This window comes from Equus caballus, chromosome 19, assembly GCF_041296265.1.
Source record: "Equus caballus isolate H_3958 breed thoroughbred chromosome 19, TB-T2T, whole genome shotgun sequence".
Classification (NCBI taxonomy): domain Eukaryota; kingdom Metazoa; phylum Chordata; class Mammalia; order Perissodactyla; family Equidae; genus Equus; species Equus caballus.
In genome coordinates this window covers 18035414-18058626 of record NC_091702.1, presented here as the reverse complement: position 1 = coordinate 18058626, position 23213 = coordinate 18035414, and the positions used below count along the sequence as shown (strand labels likewise).

General features: G+C 59.3%; 3 protein-coding genes across 3 annotated transcripts; all 3 read left to right on the top strand.

Annotated features, from left to right (window-relative positions):
- Window positions 1-265: 265 nt before the first annotated feature.
- On the top strand, window positions 266-4243 carry LOC138918881 (ral guanine nucleotide dissociation stimulator-like). The gene is made up of 6 exons (XM_070242454.1): window positions 266-432; window positions 839-949; window positions 1888-2081; window positions 2728-2787; window positions 3487-3680; window positions 3945-4243. The coding sequence occupies exons 1-6, from the start codon at window positions 295-297 to the stop codon at window positions 4106-4108; spliced, it is 861 nt and encodes a 286-aa protein (XP_070098555.1). The 5' UTR covers window positions 266-294; the 3' UTR covers window positions 4109-4243.
- An 8489-nt stretch (window positions 4244-12732) lies between these two features.
- Window positions 12733-16747, top strand: LOC138918880 (ral guanine nucleotide dissociation stimulator-like). The gene is made up of 6 exons (XM_070242453.1): window positions 12733-12930; window positions 13337-13447; window positions 14387-14580; window positions 15227-15286; window positions 15986-16179; window positions 16444-16747. The coding sequence occupies exons 1-6, from the start codon at window positions 12793-12795 to the stop codon at window positions 16605-16607; spliced, it is 861 nt and encodes a 286-aa protein (XP_070098554.1). The 5' UTR covers window positions 12733-12792; the 3' UTR covers window positions 16608-16747.
- A 2243-nt stretch (window positions 16748-18990) lies between these two features.
- Window positions 18991-23005, top strand: LOC138918879 (ral guanine nucleotide dissociation stimulator-like). The gene is made up of 6 exons (XM_070242452.1): window positions 18991-19188; window positions 19595-19705; window positions 20645-20838; window positions 21485-21544; window positions 22244-22437; window positions 22702-23005. Exons 1-6 carry the CDS (start codon window positions 19051-19053, stop codon window positions 22863-22865), a joined length of 861 nt encoding a protein of 286 aa, XP_070098553.1. The 5' UTR covers window positions 18991-19050; the 3' UTR covers window positions 22866-23005.
- The last annotated feature ends 208 nt before the right edge of the window (window positions 23006-23213 follow it).

Here is a 23213-nt window from a genome sequence, read left to right as displayed (position 1 = left end):
CAGTCTCAAAGCTGGGACCTCGGCCGCACCCAGACCCTCTAGGGAGCCTGTGAGACGGGTGTGTTGGTGTTCCTGGGTACGCCTACGACGTCGCATGGAGAAGGGGGGTGAGCAAGGCCATGGCCAGAGGACTGTTTGCATGGGTGGTATCTGAGGGGGGCACTCAGGTAAGGGCACTGCAGGAAATGAGGTCACTTCCTTGACAACAGACCCCAACAGACTTGGAACCCCCGCAACTAGGCAGCCACGTGCGCAAAGCCAGCTCACTTGGCTGGAGACTCTTGATAGAGAAACATGTTCTCCTGCTTTCTCCCGCCTGACCAGGGCTCTGGTTCCCAGAAAGCCCGCAGGGAGAACCTTTGGAGACGTTGTGGACGCTGGCTCAGCTCCCACGCCCCCCACCGCTGGACCTTTGGCAGGAGGTCCTCTCAGGTAACATGAGGAAGCCTAGAGCAGCCCAATCGAGGCCAGACCAGCTCCCCGAGCCCTCCCAGGGCAGCCCTCATCCCGTCCTCGTGAGTGTGGGGGCCAGAGGGACGTGTGGGCAGGATCTGCCCTTGGCCGCAGAAGGTTGGTGGGCTGGCAATAACCTGCTTTTCCCGTCACGTTCCCAAGCCAGGACAGGGCTGGCAGGACTGAAAGCTGACCCCTAAGCTGCCTCCTCATTCCAGGCCCTCAGGCTGCCGTGTGTTTCCCTCCTCGGTGGAGGTCTGTGTGGACCGTGGGGCGGGGTATGTGTGTCCAGAGTGGAGAGAGTCACAGAGGTGTGAGAGCCAGCAAAGACAGCCAGTCGGGTCTCTGAGGCTTGCCGCCTGGCTGCCGGGCACTGTCTTTCCAGAGCGTCACTCAGGAGATGGGCCAGCAGCTGAGCCACGACGCCCTCGACTCCACCACCCTGCAGGAAGGGAAGGTGCCCCACGCTGCCAAGCGAGGCCAGGGCCGGCTCAGGGTGAGTGCAGGTGCTGGGGAGACCCAAGCCCCAGGGCCCCAAGACAGCACTGAGGACCCCAGGTCTTCGAAGGCCCTGAGACAGCCCCGGGGCTCCTGCCTGGAGCCCTGCTCCCAAAGGAATCTGAATCCCCATCTCTTCCCCCGACCTTGCCCTGCGGGCCCAGCCCCCGTCTTGGCCACAGGAGACGGCCCTGTCCACAGAGGTGTAGCAGAGCAGAGACATTTCTAGCCCATCAGCTCACGGGCGTTCAAGAGTCCTTTTGCGTTCTGTAGAGATTTTCCTGTTTGAACTCCCATCCTCACGTGTCCATGTGGCCTGGCAATCCTTCCCCACCTTCTCCCAGTCGGACGCAGCATCCTGATGGATAGGCATGCTTTTTGCCCAACAGGACATGGGGCTCACAGGGTTCTTTCTGGTCCTCTGCCTTTGCTGTCCAGAGGAACACGTCCACGTGGCCTCTCGAGGTCAGGGCGTCGGGCCTCAGCAGGCTGCCCAACTTTCCAGAAGGGAGACCCATTAGCCCAGTGACTCAGCCCTTCACTGAACCCGCACCTTCTGTTGCCATTTCCACAGCACCGCCCTGATCACCCTGCCTGTCCTCCCGTCCTCATCCCTCCCAGCCCACGAAAAGCCTCTGTGTTCTCCTGTCTCGAATGGGCAGTTGGTCAGCCACCCCAGGGTTGATGCTCTTCATCCAGGGAGGGGCTGTCACTCCTCTGCCAGCACAAAGACCTAGGAGACCAAGAGGTTTAATCCTTCTCCACCTCACATCCTACTTGGAATCCCGAGAATTCTTCCCTGCCCTGGGCAATGATGCCCACTTCCGGCCACAAGTCACCGCGGGCTTGGGCATTCGGTGCGACCTCCAGTCCCCGGCACTCCTGGGGCCCGCGGTGCGGCCTCTGATGGCAAGCGGCCCCTCTGTCTGACCCCAGGCTGAAAATCCATCCCCAGCGAAGAGCAAAGCGTCCCGCCTGGGGTGGACCGTCCAGGCTGGAACGCGGCAGAAGCGAGTGGAGCACCTGGTGCCCGCCTTCCTGGAGGGCGACACCGCCTACGTCCACAGCTTCCTGTGCACGTATAGAGGTTTTGCCACCACACGACAGGTGCTGGAGCTTCTGTTTCAAAGGTGCGTGCCGTGCCCCTCCGCAGCACTGTGGGCATTCAGCCACCTACTAGCTGTGAGGCTGGGGATGTCACGGCACCTCCCCGAGCCTCGGTTTGCTCCTTGCAAGGCGGGCTGAAGAGAGGATCAGCCTCCAGGGGAGATTGTAGGGACTCAGGCAGGTGCTGCCTGCAAAGGCTTCTCGAGAAGCCTAACCCTCTGGGAGGGTCGACTGGAGCGGAGGGGCTGTGGTTGTGCTCATTGAGGATATTCCTCTTGCCTAAGGCGAAGCCTCCGCCTCGTCCCTCAGCGTGCCCGTGGCCTTCACTGAGTTGTTGTCTTCCCTTTGGAAAAGGAGATGGCAGAGCTCTTCTAGGTCTCTGACCTGGGTGAAGCCAGAGCAGCGATCCCTGGGCTGAGCCGAGGCCCCCGACCCACTCAAGCAGGAGTGAGGGGCCGGTTGGAGCTCCTTCCTTCATCACGCACACACAGAGGTCCCCACTAGGTGCAGAAAGTTTTCTAGGCACTGACCAGATTCCCGTGCGCAGAGCAGGCGACAGCCATGCCCTCCAGGGCTCCATTCTCCTTGGGAGTGAGACAGCGCCGCTAGGCTTCTCACGCAGGCCTGATCCACAGTCCAGTCCATGCGACGTCCTCCTGTGTCTTCTAGATACGGTTGTGTCCTTGCCTATGGCGATGAGGACGGCGGACCCCTAGACCAACTCAAAAAGTGAGTGGGCTTTGGAATCCCTAGGAGGGCGCCCAGCGTCCACACTTGGAGGGCAGTTGCCTGCAGCGTCCCGCTCACTCATCTGCTAGAAGCTCCCCAGCGGGTGCTCAGCTCCTGCTCAGGGGGCTCAGGGAGTGCTCCGGGGCCACATAAGCCCCTCCCTGGTCGAGATACGGGGCAGGGGAGCATGACCCTCATGGGACACCTGGTGAATCAGGCAGCACTTGGCCCAGGAGGGAAAGTTGGAGGCAAGAGGAGGGCCCTGGGAAGCATGGGCGGGAGACAATGTCCGTTGTTCCCTCACTGGTCAGATGTTCTGGGAGCACCTCCTGTGTGCCAGGGAGGGCAATGAAAAGAGGAGACTGCACCGCTCGCTGCCCTCACGCAGCTGACGTTCCAGTGGGCAGTGGGCGGAGAGATGCTCCAAGCAGTGTGTCAGGCTTCCCTGAGGCCTAGGAGAGGTGACGCCACCACGGCACAGGGCTCCCCCTTCCAAAGGCGTTTTCCTAGCCCCTCCTTGGTGCCCTGGCCTAGCTCTGCCAAGACTGCCAGATTGGAGGTGGCCGCCAAGTAGGACTGGCCCCTGGACAGCCAGGAGCGGGAGGCCCAGGAGCCCAGGCCCGCACAGGGATGCCCGGGAGGCCAGCGTGCAAGGAAAGGACCCTTCTCTGACTCTGCTGCCCACCTGTCCGTCCTCAGGGCCATCTCCTTCATTCTGGGCGCCTGGCTCCGATGGTACCCTGAGGATTTTATCCAGCCCCCAGATGTTCCCAGCCTGGAACTGCTCTTGGCCTACATCGGTCTCAATATGCCCGGCTCGGAGCTGGAGCACCGCGCCCGCGTTCTTCTTTCCCGGCTGGAGCAGCCTGAGCACACTGATGCCAAGACTGAGGGTGAGGAGGACTCGGGTGTGTGACGTGGGCGTGTGCAGAGGGGATGGCGCTGCGCCCCCCGGAGCAGAGTGTCCAGAGGCTGGGGTTCGGCTGGGAGCAAGGGGCGGGCTCAGATCACTCTTGCCAGGGACTCGACTCTGGGAAGACTTTCGGGGGCGTGGTGCTTGGACTGACACTGCTGGATTGGCGGCAGAGGGTCCCTTTCTTTGGAATGACTTGGGCGGGCAGTCATGTTGGTGGCGTTTTCTCTTCTTCCATCTCCAGCTGCAGCTCCACCGAAAGACGCGGAAGACCCTGAAGATCCGGCACCGTCTCTCCCTCTCGGGCCCAGCCCAGCTCAGAGCCGCACAGGCATCTTGCGAGCCACAGCCGGCTCAAGACCTTCAGCAAGCACTGGCAGCATCCCAGCCACTACCCTCAGCTCCTGAGCTGCAGCCCCAGAGAATCCTCGCCTTCCCCTAGCCATGGCGTGGGTTTTAAAGTTTTGTTGTTGGTTTTTCTTTACTTAACCTTTCCCTGTATTTTATCTCGTCAGTTCAATAAAGTTTAGTTCTTGGGTTCTTTTCAATTGTTCGCTGAAGTGGCGTGAAGCAGACTCACAACGTCACACCAACGTCATCCGCATCTAGTACCCGCCCATTTTTGTCCAAGAGAAACCCTGTCCCTGGGAAGCAGTCAGTCTCCCTTCCTCCCACCGCAAGTCCCTGGTAGCCACTGAGTTTCCTTCTGTCGGACTCCGTGCGTTTCCCTCCTCCGGAGTTTGCATGGAAGTGCCAGCCTTCCAGAGGTGGCCTCCTGTGCCTGGCTGGGTCTGGTCTGAGGTGAGTGACTCCGGATGTTTGAAATTGAGATAGCGGTTTTCATTAAGAAGAAAAATCCCCCGCAGATCAAAGATTCTGTCTCAAAGAGGATGCCCCGCTATTCCCTCTTTTCACTTCCTGGGGATGGGGACCCATTGGAGGTGTGACACCAGAGCTGGAAACAGCGAGGGAAATGTCGGGGCCAGGGAGACCCCTTTCAAATCTTTCGCTTTCCTGGATGGGCCCTGGTAACGTTTTCAAAATGTGCAAATTTCAAAAATATTCTCATCGCATATGAAACACTGGCGTTTATAAGAAGCGTATCGTGGAGTAAAATATATTCCCCAAAGTTTTAACGTTTGAGATAGATAATTAATGTTAATTTGGTAAAAGAATGACTTAAAGATGAGTCATAAGAAACGATGCCCTCGTTCTACCAAGAAACAACTGCCCAGAACAAGGGGTGGCCAGCTTTTCAGAGCTCTTCATTGAGCTCTGGTGCGGGGGCGTGTGTGTGTGTGTGTTTGTGTGTGAGGGCGGTGTGGGTGTGTGGGTGTGTGAGGGTGTGGTGCGGGAAGGAGCCTGGGGCTGTTCCTTCCTGGTACCTGATGCCCCACAGTGGGCTGTGAGTAGTCACACCTATCCCCTTGCGCGTTCTCAGGGACCACTGACCACATCCAAATCTCAGTAGTGACACGGCATCGCTTTGCCGTCCTCTGTGGAATCGCTCCAGTCAGTCCACACTCAAGAGGAGGGGATTACAGCAGGAGGTCTAGACCAGGAAGTCCTGATCCCAGGTGGCCAGTGACGGGAGAAGGAGAAGACCCCAGAACTTCAATGCCTTGCCCAGAATCCCAGATGAGGAAGAAGGCGGAGCCAGGGAGGAAGCCAGCTCTGCGTCCTCAAGGCTGGGGCTCTGGCTGCACACAGGCATTCCCAGGGGCCTCTGGAGAAGGCTGTGTTGGTGGAAGTGCATACAGATCTGGAGATGGCATGGGGGTGAGGGGGAGTATTCGGCAGTGTACACGGGCATTTGGTCAGTTCTTGTTTGAGGAGGAGCCCAGGTCCGGGGCACCCTGGATTGTAGCCCTGCCCACATCACACCCACGGTGGAGGCAGTGGCGGCCACTTTTCTGCTGAGCTCAGGCCTATGCAGTCCTGAATTGAATCTCTCACTGGAACATTGGGAAACTGAGGCCCCTAGAGGGGTAGGGAATGGCCCTCGACAGGGTGAGTCCAATGGGTAAGTGTGTGTTCTGACCTTCTAGGGCAAGACTGGGACCCCACGCGGAGGCTTGGCTTCTGAAATTAGGAACCCTGAGACCTTGAGAAGCTCTTGCCAATCCCTCCCTTTTGTGGGAGCTGTTTTCTTCTTGGCCTCCACAACCTGAGCACACAACACGCGGACGCACACAAACACACACACACACGCGCATGCACACACACACAAACACACACACACACACACACACATTGACCTTGGATGCAAGGATGGACTCTAGGCTGGGATCCGAAGAGAAGCAGACACAGGGCAAGTGGCAAGAGGAAGAAACACGAGGTGGGAGGCATTGCCTGCAAGTGACACCCGCCTGCAGTTTGAGAGGTATCGTCCTCTAAGGTAGGACACACGCCAGAGGACATGTCTAGCAAGTCCACGCTCCGGTCCTCCCCAGTGTGCAGACAGGAGGCCGACAGGCCCTGAGAGACACAACGGCTTATGCAGGATCCAGAAGAGGTAAGGAAGAGGACTTGTTTCTGCGTCAGTCTCAAAGCTGGGACCTCGGCCGCACCCAGACCCTCTAGGGAGCCTGTGAGACGGGTGTGTTGGTGTTCCTGGGTACGCCTACGACGTCGCATGGAGAAGGGGGGTGAGCAAGGCCATGGCCAGAGGACTGTTTGCATGGGTGGTATCTGAGGGGGGCACTCAGGTAAGGGCACTGCAGGAAATGAGGTCACTTCCTTGACAACAGACCCCAACAGACTTGGAACCCCCGCAACTAGGCAGCCACGTGCGCAAAGCCAGCTCACTTGGCTGGAGACTCTTGATAGAGAAACATGTTCTCCTGCTTTCTCCCGCCTGACCAGGGCTCTGGTTCCCAGAAAGCCCGCAGGGAGAACCTTTGGAGACGTTGTGGACGCTGGCTCAGCTCCCACGCCCCCCACCGCTGGACCTTTGGCAGGAGGTCCTCTCAGGTAACATGAGGAAGCCTAGAGCAGCCCAATCGAGGCCAGACCAGCTCCCCGAGCCCTCCCAGGGCAGCCCTCATCCCGTCCTCGTGAGTGTGGGGGCCAGAGGGACGTGTGGGCAGGATCTGCCCTTGGCCGCAGAAGGTTGGTGGGCTGGCAATAACCTGCTTTTCCCGTCACGTTCCCAAGCCAGGACAGGGCTGGCAGGACTGAAAGGGGACCCCTAAGCTGCCTCCTCATTCCAGGCCCTCAGGCTGCCGTGTGTTTCCCTCCTCGGTGGAGGTCTGTGTGGACCGTGGGGCGGGGTATGTGTGTCCAGAGTGGAGAGAGTCACAGAGGTGTGAGAGCCAGCAAAGACAGCCAGTCGGGTCTCTGAGGCTTGCCGCCTGGCTGCCGGGCACTGTCTTTCCAGAGCGTCACTCAGGAGATGGGCCAGCAGCTGAGCCACGACGCCCTCGACTCCACCACCCTGCAGGAAGGGAAGGTGCCCCACGCTGCCAAGCGAGGCCAGGGCCGGCTCAGGGTGAGTGCAGGTGCTGGGGAGACCCAAGCCCCAGGGCCCCAAGACAGCACTGAGGACCCCAGGTCTTCGAAGGCCCTGAGACAGCCCCGGGGCTCCTGCCTGGAGCCCTGCTCCCAAAGGAATCTGAATCCCCATCTCTTCCCCCGACCTTGCCCTGCGGGCCCAGCCCCCGTCTTGGCCACAGGAGACGGCCCTGTCCACAGAGGTGTAGCAGAGCAGAGACATTTCTAGCCCATCAGCTCACGGGCGTTCAAGAGTCCTTTTGCGTTCTGTAGAGATTTTCCTGTTTGAACTCCCATCCTCACGTGTCCATGTGGCCTGGCAATCCTTCCCCACCTTCTCCCAGTCGGACGCAGCATCCTGATGGATAGGCATGCTTTTTGCCCAACAGGACATGGGGCTCACAGGGTTCTTTCTGGTCCTCTGCCTTTGCTGTCCAGAGGAACACGTCCACGTGGCCTCTCGAGGTCAGGGCGTCGGGCCTCAGCAGGCTGCCCAACTTTCCAGAAGGGAGACCCATTAGCCCAGTGACTCAGCCCTTCACTGAACCCGCACCTTCTGTTGCCATTTCCACAGCACCGCCCTGATCACCCTGCCTGTCCTCCCGTCCTCATCCCTCCCAGCCCACGAAAAGCCTCTGTGTTCTCCTGTCTCGAATGGGCAGTTGGTCAGCCACCCCAGGGTTGATGCTCTTCATCCAGGGAGGGGCTGTCACTCCTCTGCCAGCACAAAGACCTAGGAGACCAAGAGGTTTAATCCTTCTCCACCTCACATCCTACTTGGAATCCCGAGAATTCTTCCCTGCCCTGGGCAATGATGCCCACTTCCGGCCACAAGTCACCGCGGGCTTGGGCATTCGGTGCGACCTCCAGTCCCCGGCACTCCTGGGGCCCGCGGTGCGGCCTCTGATGGCAAGCGGCCCCTCTGTCTGACCCCAGGCTGAAAATCCATCCCCAGCGAAGAGCAAAGCGTCCCGCCTGGTGTGGACCGTCCAGGCTGGAACGCGGCAGAAGCGAGTGGAGCACCTGGTGCCCGCCTTCCTGGAGGGCGACACCGCCTACGTCCACAGCTTCCTGTGCACGTATAGAGGTTTTGCCACCACACGACAGGTGCTGGAGCTTCTGTTTCAAAGGTGCGTGCCGTGCCCCTCCGCAGCACTGTGGGCATTCAGCCACCTACTAGCTGTGAGGCTGGGGATGTCACGGCACCTCCCCGAGCCTCGGTTTGCTCCTTGCAAGGCGGGCTGAAGAGAGGATCAGCCTCCAGGGGAGATTGTAGGGACTCAGGCAGGTGCTGCCTGCAAAGGCTTCTCGAGAAGCCTAACCCTCTGGGAGGGTCGACTGGAGCGGAGGGGCTGTGGTTGTGCTCATTGAGGATATTCCTCTTGCCTAAGGCGAAGCCTCCGCCTCGTCCCTCAGCGTGCCCGTGGCCTTCACTGAGTTGTTGTCTTCCCTTTGGAAAAGGAGATGGCAGAGCTCTTCTAGGTCTCTGACCTGGGTGAAGCCAGAGCAGCGATCCCTGGGCTGAGCCGAGGCCCCCGACCCACTCAAGCAGGAGTGAGGGGCCGGTTGGAGCTCCTTCCTTCATCACGCACACACAGAGGTCCCCACTAGGTGCAGAAAGTTTTCTAGGCACTGACCAGAATCCCGTGCGCAGAGCAGGCGACAGCCATGCCCTCCAGGGCTCCATTCTCCTTGGGAGTGAGACAGCGCCGCTAGGCTTCTCACGCAGGCCTGATCCACAGTCCAGTCCATGCGACGTCCTCCTGTGTCTTCTAGATACGGTTGTGTCCTTGCCTATGGCGATGAGGACGGCGGACCCCTAGACCAACTCAAAAAGTGAGTGGGCTTTGGAATCCCTAGGAGGGCGCCCAGCGTCCACACTTGGAGGGCAGTTGCCTGCAGCGTCCCGCTCACTCATCTGCTAGAAGCTCCCCAGCGGGTGCTCAGCTCCTGCTCAGGGGGCTCAGGGAGTGCTCCGGGGCCACATAAGCCCCTCCCTGGTCGAGATACGGGGCAGGGGAGCATGACCCTCATGGGACACCTGGTGAATCAGGCAGCACTTGGCCCAGGAGGGAAAGTTGGAGGCAAGAGGAGGGCCCTGGGAAGCATGGGCGGGAGACAATGTCCGTTGTTCCCTCACTGGTCAGATGTTCTGGGAGCACCTCCTGTGTGCCAGGGAGGGCAATGAAAAGAGGAGACTGCACCGCTCGCTGCCCTCACGCAGCTGACGTTCCAGTGGGCAGTGGGCGGAGAGATGCTCCAAGCAGTGTGTCAGGCTTCCCTGAGGCCTAGGAGAGGTGACGCCACCACGGCACAGGGCTCCCCCTTCCAAAGGCGTTTTCCTAGCCCCTCCTTGGTGCCCTGGCCTAGCTCTGCCAAGACTGCCAGATTGGAGGTGGCCGCCAAGTAGGACTGGCCCCTGGACAGCCAGGAGCGGGAGGCCCAGGAGCCCAGGCCCGCACAGGGATGCCCGGGAGGCCAGCGTGCAAGGAAAGGACCCTTCTCTGACTCTGCTGCCCACCTGTCCGTCCTCAGGGCCATCTCCTTCATTCTGGGCGCCTGGCTCCGATGGTACCCTGAGGATTTTATCCAGCCCCCAGATGTTCCCAGCCTGGAACTGCTCTTGGCCTACATCGGTCTCAATATGCCCGGCTCGGAGCTGGAGCACCGCGCCCGCGTTCTTCTTTCCCGGCTGGAGCAGCCTGAGCACACTGATGCCAAGACTGAGGGTGAGGAGGACTCGGGTGTGTGACGTGGGCGTGTGCAGAGGGGATGGCGCTGCGCCCCCCGGAGCAGAGTGTCCAGAGGCTGGGGTTCGGCTGGGAGCAAGGGGCGGGCTCAGATCACTCTTGCCAGGGACTCGAGTCTGGGAAGACTTTCGGGGGCGTGGTGCTTGGACTGAGACTGCTGGATTGGCGGCAGAGGGTCCCTTTCTTTGGAATGACTTGGGCGGGCAGTCATGTTGGTGGCGTTTTCTCTTCTTCCATCTCCAGCTGCAGCTCCACCGAAAGACGCGGAAGACCCTGAAGATCCGGCACCGTCTCTCCCTCTCGGGCCCAGCCCAGCTCAGAGCCACACAGGCATCTTGCGAGCCACAGCCGGCTCAAGACCTTCAGCAAGCACTGGCAGCATCCCAGCCACTACCCTCAGCTCCTGAGCTGCAGCCCCACAGAATCCTCGCCTTCCCCTAGCCATGGCGTGGGTTTTAAAGTTTTGTTTTTGGTTTTTCTTTACTTAACCTTTCCCTGTATTTTATCTCGTCAGTTCAATAAAGTTTAGTTCTTGGGTTCTTTTCAATTGTTCGCTGAAGTGGCGTGAAGCAGACTCACAACGTCACACCAACGTCATCCGCATCTAGTACCCGCCCATTTTTGTCCAAGAGAAACCCTGTCCCTGGGAAGCAGTCAGTCTCCCTTCCTCCCACCGCAAGTCCTTGGTAGCCACTGAGTTTCCTTCTGTCGGACTCCGTGCGTTTCCCTCCTCCGGAGTTTGCATGGAAGTGCCAGCCTTCCAGAGGTGGCCTCCTGTGCCTGGCTGGGTCTGGTCTGAGGTGAGTGACTCCGGATTTTTGAAATTGAGATAGCGGTTTTCATTAAGAAGAAAAATCCCCCGGAGATCAAAGATTCTGTCTCAAAGAGGATGCCCCGCTATTCCCTCTTTTCACTTCCTGGGGATGGGGACCCACTGGAGGTGTGACACCAGAGCTGGAAACAGCGAGGGAAATGTCGGGGCCAGGGAGACCCCTTTCAAATCTTTCGCTTTCCTGGATGGGCCATGGTAAAGTTTTCAAAATGTGCAAATTTCAAAAATATTCTCATCGCAGATGAAACCCTGGCGTTTATAAGAAGCGTATCGTGGAGTAAAATATATTCCCCAAAGTTTTAACGTTTGAGATAGATAATTAATGTTAATTTGGTAAAAGAATGACTTAAAGATGAGTCATAAGAAACGATGCCCTCGTTCTACCAAGAAACAACTGCCCAGAACAAGGGGTGGCCAGCTTTTCAGAGCTCTTCATTGAGCTCTGGTGCGGGGGCGTGTGTGTGTGTGTGTGAGTGTGTGTGTGTTTGTGTGTGAGGGCGGTGTGGGTGTGTGGGTGTGTGAGGGTGTGGTGCGGGAAGGAGCCTGGGGCTGTTCCTTCCTGGTACCTGATGCCCCACAGTGGGCTGTGAGTAGTCACACCTATCCCCTTGCGCGTTCTCAGGGACCACTGACCACATCCAAATCTCAGTAGTGACACGGCATCGCTTTGCCGTCCTCTGTGGAATCGCTCCAGTCAGTCCACACTCAAGAGGAGGGGATTACAGCAGGAGGTCTAGACCAGGAAGTCCTGATCCCAGGTGGCCAGTGACGGGAGAAGGAGAAGACCCCAGAACTTCAATGCCTTGCCCAGAATCCCAGATGAGGAAGAAGGCGGAGCCAGGGAGGAAGCCAGCTCTGCGTCCTCAAGGCTGGGGCTCTGGCTGCACACAGGCATTCCCAGGGGCCTCTGGAGAAGGCTGTGTTGGTGGAAGTGCATACAGATCTGGAGATGGCATGGGGGTGAGGGGGAGTATTCGGCAGTGTACACGGGCATTTGGTCAGTTCTTGTTTGAGGAGGAGCCCAGGTCCGGGGCACCCTGGATTGTAGCCCTGCCCACATCACACCCACGGTGGAGGCAGTGGCGGCCACTTTTCTGCTGAGCTCAGGCCTATGCAGTCCTGAATTGAATCTCTCACTGGAACATTGGGAAACTGAGGCCCCTAGAGGGGTAGGGAATGGCCCTCGACAGGGTGAGTCCAATGGGTAAGTGTGTGTTCTGACCTTCTAGGGCAAGACTGGGACCCCACGCGGAGGCTTGGCTTCTGAAATTAGGAACCATGAGACCTTGAGAAGCTCTTGCCAATCCCTCCCTTTTGTGGGAGCTGTTTTCTTCTTGGCCTCCACAACCTGAGCACACAACACGCGGACGCACACAAACACACACACACACGCGCATGCACACACACACAAACACACACACACACACACACACACATTGACCTTGGATGCAAGGATGGACTCTAGGGTGGGATCCGAAGAGAAGCAGACACAGGGCAAGTGGCAAGAGGAAGAAACACGAGGTGGGAGGCATTGCCTGCAAGTGACACCCGCCTGCAGTTTGAGAGGTATCGTCCTCTAAGTTAGGACACACGCCAGAGGACATGTCTAGCAAGTCCACGCTCCGGTCCTCCCCAGTGTGCAGACAGGAGGCCGACAGGCCCTGAGAGACACAACGGCTTATGCAGGATCCAGAAGAGGTAAGGAAGAGGACTTGTTTCTGCGTCAGTCTCAAAGCTGGGACCTCGGCCGCACCCAGACCCTCTAGGGAGCCTGTGAGACGGGTGTGTTGGTGTTCCTGGGTACGCCTACGACGTCGCATGGAGAAGGGGGGTGAGCAAGGCCATGGCCAGAGGACTGTTTGCATGGGTGGTATCTGAGGGGGGCACTCAGGTAAGGGCACTGCAGGAAATGAGGTCACTTCCTTGACAACAGACCCCAACAGACTTGGAACCCCCGCAACTAGGCAGCCACGTGCGCAAAGCCAGCTCACTTGGCTGGAGACTCTTGATAGAGAAACATGTTCTCCTGCTTTCTCCCGCCTGACCGGGGCTCTGGTTCCCAGAAAGCCCGCAGGGAGAACCTTTGGAGACGTTGTGGACGCTGGCTCAGCTCCCACGCCCCCCACCGCTGGACCTTTGGCAGGAGGTCCTCTCAGGTAACATGAGGAAGCCTAGAGCAGCCCAATCGAGGCCAGACCAGCTCCCCGAGCCCTCCCAGGGCAGCCCTCATCCCGTCCTCGTGAGTGTGGGGGCCAGAGGGACGTGTGGGCAGGATCTGCCCTTGGCCGCAGAAGGTTGGTGGGCTGGCAATAACCTGCTTTTCCCGTCACGTTCCCAAGCCAGGACAGGGCTGGCAGGACTGAAAGGGGACCCCTAAGCTGCCTCCTCATTCCAGGCCCTCAGGCTGCCGTGTGTTTCCCTCCTCGGTGGAGGTCTGTGTGGACCGTGGGGCGGGGTATGTGTGTCCAGAGTGGAGAGAGTCACAGAGGTGTGAGAGCCAGCAAAGACAGCCAGTCGGGTCTCTGAGGCTTGCCGCCTGGCTGCCGGGCACTGTCTTTCCAGAGCGTCACTCAGGAGACGGGCCAGCAGCTGAGCCACGACGCCCTCGACTCCACCACCCTGCAGGAAGGGAAGGTGCCCCACGCTGCCAAGCGAGGCCAGGGCCGGCTCAGGGTGAGTGCAGGTGCTGGGGAGACCCAAGCCCCAGGGCCCCAAGACAGCACTGAGGACCCCCAGGTCTTCGAAGGCCCTGAGACAGCCCCGGGGCTCCTGCCTGGAGCCCTGCTCCCAAAGGAATCTGAATCCCCATCTCTTCCCCCGACCTTGCCCTGCGGGCCCAGCCCCCGTCTTGGCCAGAGGAGACGGCCCTGTCCACAGAGGTGTAGCAGAGCAGAGACATTTCTAGCCCATCAGCTCACGGGCGTTCAAGAGTCCTTTTGCGTTCTGTAGAGATTTTCCTGTTTGAACTCCCATCCTCACGTGTCCATGTGGCCTGGCAATCCTTCCCCACCTTCTCCCAGTCGGACGCAGCATCCTGATGGATAGGCATGCTTTTTGCCCAACAGGACATGGGGCTCACAGGGTTCTTTCTGGTCCTCTGCCTTTGCTGTCCAGAGGAACACGTCCACGTGGCCTCTCGAGGTCAGGGCGTCGGGCCTCAGCAGGCTGCCCAACTTTCCAGAAGGGAGACCCATTAGCCCAGTGACTCAGCCCTTCACTGAACCCGCACCTTCTGTTGCCATTTCCACAGCACCGCCCTGATCACCCTGCCTGTCCTCCCGTCCTCATCCCTCCCAGCCCACGAAAAGCCTCTGTGTTCTCCTGTCTCGAATGGGCAGTTGGTCAGCCACCCCAGGGTTGATGCTCTTCATCCAGGGAGGGGCTGTCACTCCTCTGCCAGCACAAAGACCTAGGAGACCAAGAGGTTTAATCCTTCTCCACCTCACATCCTACTTGGAATCCCGAGAATTCTTCCCTGCCCTGGGCAATGATGCCCACTTCCGGCCACAAGTCACCGCGGGCTTGGGCATTCGGTGCGACCTCCAGTCCCCGGCACTCCTGGGGCCCGCGGTGCGGCCTCTGATGGCAAGCGGCCCCTCTGTCTGACCCCAGGCTGAAAATCCATCCCCAGCGAAGAGCAAAGCGTCCCGCCTGGTGTGGACCGTCCAGGCTGGAACGCGGCAGAAGCGAGTGGAGCACCTGGTGCCCGCCTTCCTGGAGGGCGACACCGCCTACGTCCACAGCTTCCTGTGCACGTATAGAGGTTTTGCCACCACACGACAGGTGCTGGAGCTTCTGTTTCAAAGGTGCGTGCCGTGCCCCTCCGCAGCACTGTGGGCATTCAGCCACCTACTAGCTGTGAGGCTGGGGATGTCACGGCACCTCCCCGAGCCTCGGTTTGCTCCTTGCAAGGCGGGCTGAAGAGAGGATCAGCCTCCAGGGGAGATTGTAGGGACTCAGGCAGGTGCTGCCTGCAAAGGCTTCTCGAGAAGCCTAACCCTCTGGGAGGGTCGACTGGAGCGGAGGGGCTGTGGTTGTGCTCATTGAGGATATTCCTCTTGCCTAAGGCGAAGCCTCCGCCTCGTCCCTCAGCGTGCCCGTGGCCTTCACTGAGTTGTTGTCTTCCCTTTGGAAAAGGAGATGGCAGAGCTCTTCTAGGTCTCTGACCTGGGTGAAGCCAGAGCAGCGATCCCTGGGCTGAGCCGAGGCCCCCGACCCACTCAAGCAGGAGTGAGGGGCCGGTTGGAGCTCCTTCCTTCATTACGCACACACAGAGGTCCCCACTAGGTGCAGAAAGTTTTCTAGGCACTGACCAGAATCCCGTGCGCAGAGCAGGCGACAGCCATGCCCTCCAGGGCTCCATTCTCCTTGGGAGTGAGACAGCGCCGCTAGGCTTCTCACGCAGGCCTGATCCACAGTCCAGTCCATGCGACGTCCTCCTGTGTCTTCTAGATACGGTTGTGTCCTTGCCTATGGCGATGAGGACGGCGGACCCCTAGACCAACTCAAAAAGTGAGTGGGCTTTGGAATCCCTAGGAGGGCGCCCAGCGTCCACACTTGGAGGGCAGTTGCCTGCAGCGTCCCGCTCACTCATCTGCTAGAAGCTCCCCAGCGGGTGCTCAGCTCCTGCTCAGGGGGCTCAGGGAGTGCTCCGGGGCCACATAAGCCCCTCCCTGGTCGAGATACGGGGCAGGGGAGCATGACCCTCATGGGACACCTGGTGAATCAGGCAGCACTTGGCCCAGGAGGGAAAGTTGGAGGCAAGAGGAGGGCCCTGGGAAGCATGGGCGGGAGACAATGTCCGTTGTTCCCTCACTGGTCAGATGTTCTGGGAGCACCTCCTGTGTGCCAGGGAGGGCAATGAAAAGAGGAGACTGCACCGCTCGCTGCCCTCACGCAGCTGACGTTCCAGTGGGCAGTGGGCGGAGAGATGCTCCAAGCAGTGTGTCAGGCTTCCCTGAGGCCTAGGAGAGGTGACGCCACCACGGCACAGGGCTCCCCCTTCCAAAGGCGTTTTCCTAGCCCCTCCTTGGTGCCCTGGCCTAGCTCTGCCAAGACTGCCAGATTGGAGGTGGCCGCCAAGTAGGACTGGCCCCTGGACAGCCAGGAGCGGGAGGCCCAGGAGCCCAGGCCCGCACAGGGATGCCCGGGAGGCCAGCGTGCAAGGAAAGGACCCTTCTCTGACTCTGCTGCCCACCTGTCCGTCCTCAGGGCCATCTCCTTCATTCTGGGCGCCTGGCTCCGATGGTACCCTGAGGATTTTATCCAGCCCCCAGATGTTCCCAGCCTGGAACTGCTCTTGGCCTACATCGGTCTCAATATGCCCGGCTCGGAGCTGGAGCACCGCGCCCGCGTTCTTCTTTCCCGGCTGGAGCAGCCTGAGCACACTGATGCCAAGACTGAGGGTGAGGAGGACTCGGGTGTGTGACGTGGGCGTGTGCAGAGGGGATGGCGCTGCGCCCCCCGGAGCAGAGTGTCCAGAGGCTGGGGTTCGGCTGGGAGCAAGGGGCGGGCTCAGATCACTCTTGCCAGGGACTCGAGTCTGGGAAGACTTTCGGGGGCGTGGTGCTTGGACTGAGACTGCTGGATTGGCGGCAGAGGGTCCCTTTCTTTGGAATGACTTGGGCGGGCAGTCATGTTGGTGGCGTTTTCTCTTCTTCCATCTCCAGCTGCAGCTCCACCGAAAGACGCGGAAGACCCTGAAGATCCGGCACCGTCTCTCCCTCTCGGGCCCAGCCCAGCTCAGAGCCGCACAGGCATCTTGCGAGCCACAGCCGGCTCAAGACCTTCAGCAAGCACTGGCAGCATCCCAGCCACTACCCTCAGCTCCTGAGCTGCAGCCCCAGAGAATCCTCGCCTTCCCCTAGCCATGGCGTGGGTTTTAAAGTTTTGTTGTTGGTTTTTCTTTACTTAACCTTTCCCTGTATTTTATCTCGTCAGTTCAATAAAGTTTAGTTCTTGGGTTCTTTTCAATTGTTCGCTGAAGTGGCGTGAAGCAGACTCACAACGTCACACCAACGTCATCCGCATCTAGTACCCGCCCATTTTTGTCCAAGAGAAACCCTGTCCCTGGGAAGCAGTCAGTCTCCCTTCCTCCCACCGCAAGTCCTTGGTAGCCACTGAGTTTCCTTCTGTCGGACTCCGTGCGTTTCCCTCCTCCGGAGTTTGCATGGAAGTGCCAGCCTTCCAGAGGTGGCCTCCTGTGCCTGGCTGGGTCTGGTCTGAGGTGAGTGACTCCGGATGTTTGAAATTGAGATAGCGGTTTTCATTAAGAAGAAAAATCCCCCGGAGATCAAAGATTCTGTCTCAAAGAGGATGCCCCGCTATTCCCTCTTTTCACTTCCTGGGGATGGGGACCCATTGGAGGTGTGACACCAGAGCTGGAAACAGCGAGGGAAATGTCGGGGCCAGGGAGACCCCTTTCAAATCTTTCGCTTTCCTGGATGGGCCCTGGTAACGTTTTCAAAATGTGCAAATTTCAAAAATATTCTCATCGCATATGAAACACTGGCGTTTATAAGAAGCGTATCGTGGAGTAAAATATATTCCCCAAAGTTTTAACGTTTGAGATAGATAATTAATGTTAATTTGGTAAAAGAAGGACTTAAAGGTGAGTCATAAGAAACGATGCCCTCGTTCTACCAAGAAACAACTGCCCAGAACAAGGGGTGGCCAGCTTTTCAGAGCTCTTCATTGAGCTCTGGTGCGGGGGCGTGTGTGTGTGTGTGTGAGTGTGTGTGTGTTTGTGTGTGAGGGCGGTGTGGGTGTGTGGGTGTGTGAGGGTGTGGTGCGGGAAGGAGCCTGGGGCTGTTCCTTCCTGGTACCTGATGCCCCACAGTGGGCTGTGAGTAGTCACACCTATCCCCTTGCGCGTTCTCAGGGACCACTGACCACATCCAAATCTCAGTAGTGACACGGCATCGCTTTGCCGTCCTCTGTGGAATCGCTCCAGTCAGTCCACACTCAAGAGGAGGGGATTACAGCAGGAGGTCTAGACCAGGAAGTCCTGATCCCAGGTGGCCAGTGACGGGAGAAGGAGAAGACCCCAGAACTTCAATGCCTTGCCCAGAATCCCAGATGAGGAAGAAGGCGGAGCCAGGGAGGAAGCCAGCTCTGCGTCCTCAAGGCTGGGGCTCTGGCTGCACACAGGCATTCCCAGGGGCCTCTGGAGAAGGCTGTGTTGGTGGAAGTGCATACAGATCTGGAGATGGCATGGGGGTGAGGGGGAGTATTCGGCAGTGTACACGGGCATTTGGTCAGTTCTTGTTTGAGGAGGAGCCCAGGTCCGGGGCACCCTGGATTGTAGCCCTGCCCACATCACACCCACGGTGGAGGCAGTGGCGGCCACTTTTCTGCTGAGCTCAGGCCTATGCAGTCCTGAATTGAATCTCTCACTGGAACATTGGGAAACTGAGGCCCCTAGAGGGGTAGGGAATGGCCCTCGACAGGGTGAGTCCAATGGGTAAGTGTGTGTTCTGACCTTCTAGGGCAAGACTGGGACCCCACGCGGAGGCTTGGCTTCTGAAATTAGGAACCATGAGACCTTGAGAAGCTCTTGCCAATCCCTCCCTTTTGTGGGAGCTGTTTTCTTCTTGGCCTCCACAACCTGAGCACACAACACGCGGACGCACACAAACACACACACACACGCGCATGCACACACACACAAACACACACACACACACACACACACATTGACCTTGGATGCAAGGATGGACTCTAGGGTGGGATCCGAAGAGAAGCAGACACAGGGCAAGTGGCAAGAGGAAGAAACACGAGGTGGGAGGCATTGCCTGCAAGTGACACCCGCCTGCAGTTTGAGAGGTATCGTCCTCTAAGTTAGGACACACGCCAGAGGACATGTCTAGCAAGTCCACGCTCCGGTCCTCCCCAGTGTGCAGACAGGAGGCCGACAGGCCCTGAGAGACACAACGGCTTATGCAGGATCCAGAAGAGGTAAGGAAGAGGACTTGTTTCTGCGTCAGTCTCAAAGCTGGGACCTCGGCCGCACCCAGACCCTCTAGGGAGCCTGTGAGACGGGTGTGTTGGTGTTCCTGGGTACGCCTACGACGTCGCATGGAGAAGGGGGGTGAGCAAGGCCATGGCCAGAGGACTGTTTGCATGGGTGGTATCTGAGGGGGGCACTCAGGTAAGGGCACTGCAGGAAATGAGGTCACTTCCTTGACAACAGACCCCAACAGACTTGGAACCCCCGCAACTAGGCAGCCACGTGCGCAAAGCCAGCTCACTTGGCTGGAGACTCTTGATAGAGAAACATGTTCTCCTGCTTTCTCCCGCCTGACCGGGGCTCTGGTTCCCAGAAAGCCCGCAGGGAGAACCTTTGGAGACGTTGTGGACGCTGGCTCAGCTCCCACGCCCCCCACCGCTGGACCTTTGGCAGGAGGTCCTCTCAGGTAACATGAGGAAGCCTAGAGCAGCCCAATCGAGGCCAGACCAGCTCCCCGAGCCCTCCCAGGGCAGCCCTCATCCCGTCCTCGTGAGTGTGGGGGCCAGAGGGACGTGTGGGCAGGATCTGCCCTTGGCCGCAGAAGGTTGGTGGGCTGGCAATAACCTGCTTTTCCCGTCACGTTCCCAAGCCAGGACAGGGCTGGCAGGACTGAAAGGGGACCCCTAAGCTGCCTCCTCATTCCAGGCCCTCAGGCTGCCGTGTGTTTCCCTCCTCGGTGGAGGTCTGTGTGGACCGTGGGGCGGGGTATGTGTGTCCAGAGTGGAGAGAGTCACAGAGGTGTGAGAGCCAGCAAAGACAGCCAGTCGGGTCTCTGAGGCTTGCCGCCTGGCTGCCGGGCACTGTCTTTCCAGAGCGTCACTCAGGAGACGGGCCAGCAGCTGAGCCACGACGCCCTCGACTCCACCACCCTGCAGGAAGGGAAGGTGCCCCACGCTGCCAAGCGAGGCCAGGGCCGGCTCAGGGTGAGTGCAGGTGCTGGGGAGACCCAAGCCCCAGGGCCCCAAGACAGCACTGAGGACCCCCAGGTCTTCGAAGGCCCTGAGACAGCCCCGGGGCTCCTGCCTGGAGCCCTGCTCCCAAAGGAATCTGAATCCCCATCTCTTCCCCCGACCTTGCCCTGCGGGCCCAGCCCCCGTCTTGGCCAGAGGAGACGGCCCTGTCCACAGAGGTGTAGCAGAGCAGAGACATTTCTAGCCCATCAGCTCACGGGCGTTCAAGAGTCCTTTTGCGTTCTGTAGAGATTTTCCTGTTTGAACTCCCATCCTCACGTGTCCATGTGGCCTGGCAATCCTTCCCCACCTTCTCCCAGTCGGACGCAGCATCCTGATGGATAGGCATGCTTTTTGCCCAACAGGACATGGGGCTCACAGGGTTCTTTCTGGTCCTCTGCCTTTGCTGTCCAGAGGAACACGTCCACGTGGCCTCTCGAGGTCAGGGCGTCGGGCCTCAGCAGGCTGCCCAACTTTCCAGAAGGGAGACCCATTAGCCCAGTGACTCAGCCCTTCACTGAACCCGCACCTTCTGTTGCCATTTCCACAGCACCGCCCTGATCACCCTGCCTGTCCTCCCGTCCTCATCCCTCCCAGCCCACGAAAAGCCTCTGTGTTCTCCTGTCTCGAATGGGCAGTTGGTCAGCCACCCCAGGGTTGATGCTCTTCATCCAGGGAGGGGCTGTCACTCCTCTGCCAGCACAAAGACCTAGGAGACCAAGAGGTTTAATCCTTCTCCACCTCACATCCTACTTGGAATCCCGAGAATTCTTCCCTGCCCTGGGCAATGATGCCCACTTCCGGCCACAAGTCACCGCGGGCTTGGGCATTCGGTGCGACCTCCAGTCCCCGGCACTCCTGGGGCCCGCGGTGCGGCCTCTGATGGCAAGCGGCCCCTCTGTCTGACCCCAGGCTGAAAATCCATCCCCAGCGAAGAGCAAAGCGTCCCGCCTGGTGTGGACCGTCCAGGCTGGAACGCGGCAGAAGCGAGTGGAGCACCTGGTGCCCGCCTTCCTGGAGGGCGACACCGCCTACGTCCACAGCTTCCTGTGCACGTATAGAGGTTTTGCCACCACACGACAGGTGCTGGAGCTTCTGTTTCAAAGGTGCGTGCCGTGCCCCTCCGCAGCACTGTGGGCATTCAGCCACCTACTAGCTGTGAGGCTGGGGATGTCACGGCACCTCCCCGAGCCTCGGTTTGCTCCTTGCAAGGCGGGCTGAAGAGAGGATCAGCCTCCAGGGGAGATTGTAGGGACTCAGGCAGGTGCTGCCTGCAAAGGCTTCTCGAGAAGCCTAACCCTCTGGGAGGGTCGACTGGAGCGGAGGGGCTGTGGTTGTGCTCATTGAGGATATTCCTCTTGCCTAAGGCGAAGCCTCCGCCTCGTCCCTCAGCGTGCCCGTGGCCTTCACTGAGTTGTTGTCTTCCCTTTGGAAAAGGAGATGGCAGAGCTCTTCTAGGTCTCTGACCTGGGTGAAGCCAGAGCAGCGATCCCTGGGCTGAGCCGAGGCCCCCGACCCACTCAAGCAGGAGTGAGGGGCCGGTTGGAGCTCCTTCCTTCATCACGCACACACAGAGGTCCCCACTAGGTGCAGAAAGTTTTCTAGGCACTGACCAGAATCCCGTGCGCAGAGCAGGCGACAGCCATGCCCTCCAGGGCTCCATTCTCCTTGGGAGTGAGACAGCGCCGCTAGGCTTCTCACGCAGGCCTGATCCACAGTCCAGTCCATGCGACGTCCTCCTGTGTCTTCTAGATACGGTTGTGTCCTTGCCTATGGCGATGAGGACGGCGGACCCCTAGACCAACTCAAAAAGTGAGTGGGCTTTGGAATCCCTAGGAGGGCGCCCAGCGTCCACACTTGGAGGGCAGTTGCCTGCAGCGTCCCGCTCACTCATCTGCTAGAAGCTCCCCAGCGGGTGCTCAGCTCCTGCTCAGGGGGCTCAGGGAGTGCTCCGGGGCCACATAAGCCCCTCCCTGGTCGAGATACGGGGCAGGGGAGCATGACCCTCATGGGACACCTGGTGAATCAGGCAGCACTTGGCCCAGGAGGGAAAGTTGGAGGCAAGAGGAGGGCCCTGGGAAGCATGGGCGGGAGACAATGTCCGTTGTTCCCTCACTGGTCAGATGTTCTGGGAGCACCTCCTGTGTGCCAGGGAGGGCAATGAAAAGAGGAGACTGCACCGCTCGCTGCCCTCACGCAGCTGACGTTCCAGTGGGCAGTGGGCGGAGAGATGCTCCAAGCAGTGTGTCAGGCTTCCCTGAGGCCTAGGAGAGGTGACGCCACCACGGCACAGGGCTCCCCCTTCCAAAGGCGTTTTCCTAGCCCCTCCTTGGTGCCCTGGCCTAGCTCTGCCAAGACTGCCAGATTGGAGGTGGCCGCCAAGTAGGACTGGCCCCTGGACAGCCAGGAGCGGGAGGCCCAGGAGCCCAGGCCCGCACAGGGATGCCCGGGAGGCCAGCGTGCAAGGAAAGGACCCTTCTCTGACTCTGCTGCCCACCTGTCCGTCCTCAGGGCCATCTCCTTCATTCTGGGCGCCTGGCTCCGATGGTACCCTGAGGATTTTATCCAGCCCCCAGATGTTCCCAGCCTGGAACTGCTCTTGGCCTACATCGGTCTCAATATGCCCGGCTCGGAGCTGGAGCACCGCGCCCGCGTTCTTCTTTCCCGGCTGGAGCAGCCTGAGCACACTGATGCCAAGACTGAGGGTGAGGAGGACTCGGGTGTGTGACGTGGGCGTGTGCAGAGGGGATGGCGCTGCGCCCCCCGGAGCAGAGTGTCCAGAGGCTGGGGTTCGGCTGGGAGCAAGGGGCGGGCTCAGATCACTCTTGCCAGGGACTCGAGTCTGGGAAGACTTTCGGGGGCGTGGTGCTTGGACTGAGACTGCTGGATTGGCGGCAGAGGGTCCCTTTCTTTGGAATGACTTGGGCGGGCAGTCATGTTGGTGGCGTTTTCTCTTCTTCCATCTCCAGCTGCAGCTCCACCGAAAGACGCGGAAGACCCTGAAGATCCGGCACCGTCTCTCCCTCTCGGGCCCAGCCCAGCTCAGAGCCGCACAGGCATCTTGCGAGCCACAGCCGGCTCAAGACCTTCAGCAAGCACTGGCAGCATCCCAGCCACTACCCTCAGCTCCTGAGCTGCAGCCCCAGAGAATCCTCGCCTTCCCCTAGCCATGGCGTGGGTTTTAAAGTTTTGTTGTTGGTTTTTCTTTACTTAACCTTTCCCTGTATTTTATCTCGTCAGTTCAATAAAGTTTAGTTCTTGGGTTCTTTTCAATTGTTCGCTGAAGTGGCGTGAAGCAGACTCACAACGTCACACCAACGTCATCTGCATCTAGTACCCGCCCATTTTTGTCCAAGAGAAACCCTGTCCCTGGGAAGCAGTCAGTCTCCCTTCCTCCCACCGCAAGTCCTTGGTAGCCACTGAGTTTCCTTCTGTCGGACTCCGTGCGTTTCCCTCCTCCGGAGTTTGCATGGAAGTGCCA